Raw genomic sequence first — 4797 nt, 5'->3', positions numbered from 1 at the left:
GTTTTCAACTTGTAGTATTTAGAAAAGCAAATTGCCATATCTTTCTCCTAAGGGGTAGCTGGTGGAATTGAACTGCTGACTTTTTCCATGAGCTGAACTCTTAACCAATGAGCTATCAGATCTCTTTGAGTGGTGGAGAGTTGTTAAGTGCCATGGAATTGGTTCCAACTCATAGCAACTCTGTGCAGGATTTCTGAGGCTGGTAATTTTTTCCAGGAGCTGAAAGCCTCATCTTTCTCCTGCGGAGAGGTTGGTGGCTCAAAGTCTAGTGCTTATCCTGTTGTTGTTGTTGTTAAGTGCCATTGAGTCAGTTCTGACCCTTAGTGACCCTGTTTCGGGTTTCTGAGGAGCAGCTGGTGAGCTTGAACCACTGACTGACCTTGCAGTTCAAACAACTTTGCAGTCCAGCGCATTAACCCACAGCACCACACCAGGACTCCAGTGCTTATCCTAGGAGACATGAAATTGTAACTTGACTTCCACTATCTACTAATATATGTTTCAACTAGTCTTAAACTATTATTGATTAAATAGTTTTAAAAAACTAATAAATATATTTACAAATGGAAAAATGATTAAAAATAAGCTTTGTTAACTGGGAAGACATGTTTACATTGAATCCTTTCTCCTTGAAGGCATTAGAAAAGCAATCTGTTTCTATATATAGTACAATACTTATGATTTTGTAAAAGCATTGAAATATGAAGCCGCAGAAACATTTCACCCAGTTTTCTTTCCTTTGAACTTGAACACCTTCTCTCTCTGGTGAAACATTTAAATTGATTTCTTCTCCAAAGGGTAACAAGATCATATTACCATGCTCAATAATTTAGGCTTATTTTTAGAATATTACTTTTACCTCTTTGTTGGATCTATGCATCTTAGACAAATATATTTGTTTTAATAGAATTACTAAACTTGTAATATTAGTTGCTGTCCCCAGGTTCGAATGTTAAATGAGCACATGTTTGAGAGACCTTCAATTTATCAAGTATTGCAGGTCTTTGATTGTTTTGGAACCTCTTCTAATACCTGTGGACTTAGTTCAAGGCCAGTTTATACTACTTTTTTTTTCTTTTCTTCCCCTAATAGCATGAACAAATGGTTAATTGTTTGCTTTGGTCACTCAAGTTCAAGTTAATGGATCAGAGTTCTATATAAAAACTCTAGCTAGAGTGTCTGCTCAGCAACATTCTTGTCTTTCTAATCTAAGATTCTTCTCCCCAGGAATTTTGCACTAGATATTCAAAATGATGACAATATCTTTGATCTGGGGAGTTGTTGTAGCTGTATGCTGTTGCTTATGGCTTATTCTGGGAATAAGGAGACGGTAAGGAAAGTTTTATCTTTAAAGTGTCTTTTAGTTCATTCATTTAATGTTATTTTACTTTTATCATTATATAATAACATTTGTTTTCTGTATTAGGCATTTTCATATAATCACAGTATTTCCCTTCTAGTATCTGTACACAGAAGTGGTAATGTAGAAATGTAACTATGACAGAAATCTTGTAAGAGCTGCTTATGTGCATGTATAAGAAGTCTGAATTAGTACAAATGGGTACAAATGGCAAGTGGAGATCTGCAGTGGAAATGATTTCATTCTGGCACGTGGGAAAAGTAGCTGCTCTGACTTACTAGATATTTGCTTCCCACCTAGCTTTTGTAGTACTTTATATACACTCGGTCCAAGTCTGGACCAACTATACATCCTATGCTGATTACTCTGTTACTCTTTTTCTTATTAATGTTAATCAATCTTGATAAATTGAAAGATTTTTCTAGATGTATGTGACATCACTTTTAGTAATACTGTCATTTATTTATCATTGGTTCAAGAATACAATAAATACAAAGAGAGCCATCATTTTGGATTGACGCAAATAGTATATTTTGGGAGGCAGGGGTGGATATCTTCTGTTATATGAATCTTGGAAAGAGTACATCTTCAGCTATGTAGATTGCTATATGTTGCCTGCCATTTACAAACTTTTTTGTCTTTTCATATATTTTATTTCAGGTATAATAGTTTCTAATTTTACTTAGGCAAGTATTATCTACAAAAGAAGCACAGATAAAATATAGAGTTAATTTAAAAAACAAATTATAATTTTCCATATCTATCATATATTTGTGTTTTATAGACAAATAGGTGAACCACCTCTGGAGAATGGATTGATTCCATACGTAGGCTGTGCTCTACAATTTGGTGCCAATCCTCTTGAGTTCCTCAGAAAAAATCAGAGGAAACATGGTCATGTTTTTACCTGTAAACTAATGGGAAAATATGTTCATTTCATCACAAATCCTTTGTCCTTCCATAAAGTGTTGTGCCATGGAAAATACTTTGATTGGACAAAATTTCATTTCACTACGTCTTCCAAGGTAATCAGTGTTGCATATATACAGCATTCTGTTTGTTTCCTATCTTTTTTTCATATATGAGTCTGTTTAGTCATTTTGATATATTTAGATTTAAGAATAGAGAGGTTAAAGAAAGTGACCTTCATTTGGAGATTTGGAGAAATACAATAAATCTGACTAGACATCACCACTTGGTCCTAATCATTAAATAAATCAAAATAGACTTTTAACAGATTTACTATATTTTTACTAGCTAATGACGAATTCTGGTGTGGGATGATATGCTGTACCACAGGTCAGTTTGAACTGCAAGGCCAGCAGTTCAAACCCACCAGCCACTCCTTGGCAACTTTATATGGGTCATTATGGGTCAGAACCAACTTGACAACAGTTAACAATAATAGCAATGAGGGTAAGGACTCCTGGTGTGGTGCTATAGGGTAAGCACTGGACTGTGAACCACAAGGTTGTCAGTTCAAACCCACCAGCTACTCCTCAGAAACCCTATACAGGCTCACTATGAGTTGGAATTGACTCAACGGCACATAACAACAACAAAAATGATGGTAAAATTAAAAATGAGACATCTTATGGATCCAGATGATGCTCCATGAGTAAAATAGGTACCATCTCACTTACAGCAGCCATGTCTACACAACCCCGCAGTGGTGCAGTACACAGCTTAGGCACTTAATAGTTGTTCTGCCATGCTCATGCCACAAAATAGTTTAATTCTGTCAAATAATTGATGAGTTATTTTGGCATAATGTAGATGTAACTGAAGAGACTGCTATGGAGAAAACAGTTAACCAATATTTACTAAGTTTCCACAAAGAAATATTAGACATGATCTCTGCCACAGAGAAGCTTAAAGTCTGGTCAGAATACAGCTACAAAGAATACACAGGAGAACTAATGGTAAAACAAACCAAACCCCAACATTGTGAATTAGTATCAGATTGTTGTTGTTGTTGTTAAGTGCCATCGAGTTGGTTCTGACTCACAGAGACCCTGTATAGGAGTTTCAGATTAGGGCAGAATAAATAAGAAATAGAAGATCATGGTTGTCCAGAGAAGATTCCCTAAAGAGCTGGGACTTAAACTAGGCCTTGAAGGAAGGGTATGATTTGGCCATTTTCTTGTAAACTACTGTGAAATAGTACATGGGAAGATCAATTTACCTTTACCTAACAAGCTGCTCCGGGGGAAAGATGAGGCTTTCTACTCCCATAAGGATTTACACCCTCGGAAACCCTGTACAGGGTCGCTATGGGTCGGAACCGACTCGAAGGCACTTAACAACAACAACAACAACAAGTAGAAAATTATAAAAATGTGTAATATGTGTTTTCAGCCATTTACTAGTATTGCATCTGATTTCTTTTTTCACTCATGCTCTATTTGCTATAGGTATTTGGACATAGAAGTATTGACCCAAGTGATGGACATACAGCTGAGAACATCAACCAGACTTTCATCAAAACCCTGCAGGGGGATGCCTTGAATGCCCTCGACAAAACCATGATGGAAAACCTCCAGCTTGTTATGAGACCTCCCATCCTATCCAAATCCAAGACAGCTGCGTGGATGACAGAAGGCATGTATTCCTTCTGCTACCGAGTGATGTTTGAAGCTGGGTATTTAACTCTCTTTGGCAAAGATCTCACAAGGGAGGACTCACAAAGAGCACTTATGCTAAGTAACCTTGACAACTTCAAGCAGTTTGACAAGATTTTTCCTGCCCTGGTAGCAGGCTTGCCCATTCATGTATTCAAGGCTGCACACCACGCCCGGGAGAAGTTGGCCGAGGACTTCAAGCATGAGAACCTCCGCAAGCGAGACCACGTGTCCGACCTGGTCAGTATGCGCATGGTGCTCAATGACCAGCTCTCCACTTTCGATGACATGGAGAAGGCCAAGACACACCTTGTGGTGCTTTGGGCATCACAAGCAAACACCATTCCAACAACTTTCTGGAGCTTATTTCAAATGATGCGGTAACTAGAAGCTTATCTACTTGTTTATTTTGGTAGAAATCAGACATTTCAGCATACTAACTTAAAACACACACACACACACACACAACAAAAAACACTTTTGGTATCTTATCATGCCATCCATTAAGGATGTAATATTGACACTTTCAAGTGATGAACAGCTATGAATGCATTCATTCTGACAAGAAAGTGAGCAGGTCTGACTGGTAAGCCCCTTTTATAGCAGGAAAATGGTCTCCCAAAAAGGAATGGGCCAAAGCCACAGAATTTGTTGTGCTGACTCTGGAGTCAATTTAGGACATTTGGTCTAGTGCCTTAGCTTGTACCCCTCATGACTGCTGGTTTAAGTTTATGAACAACCTTAATGATCATAAAAATATGTTGATGTGGCCAATTTATAAACTTTGTTGTTGTTGTTGTTAAGTGCCTTCGAGTC

The 4797-nt window shown here is 37.5% G+C and overlaps 1 protein-coding gene across 1 annotated transcript in view; it reads left to right on the top strand.

The window, feature by feature from the left end:
* The first annotated feature begins 1250 nt into the window (after positions 1 to 1250).
* The window catches only part of LOC102835427 (cholesterol 7-alpha-monooxygenase-like), a 7881-nt gene continuing 4334 nt past the window's right edge, over positions 1251 to 4797 (top strand). The window contains exons 1-3 of the mRNA XM_006876962.1: positions 1251 to 1330; positions 2145 to 2385; positions 3775 to 4361. Coding sequence (XP_006877024.1) covers positions 1251 to 1330; positions 2145 to 2385; positions 3775 to 4361 — 908 coding nt within the window. The remainder of the gene's footprint in view (positions 1331 to 2144; positions 2386 to 3774; positions 4362 to 4797) is intronic.

The sequence above is a fragment of the Chrysochloris asiatica genome, unplaced genomic scaffold, assembly GCF_000296735.1.
Source record: "Chrysochloris asiatica unplaced genomic scaffold, ChrAsi1.0 scaffold00437, whole genome shotgun sequence".
NCBI lineage: Eukaryota > Metazoa > Chordata > Mammalia > Afrosoricida > Chrysochloridae > Chrysochloris > Chrysochloris asiatica.
This window is presented reverse-complemented; position numbering and strand designations above follow the sequence as displayed.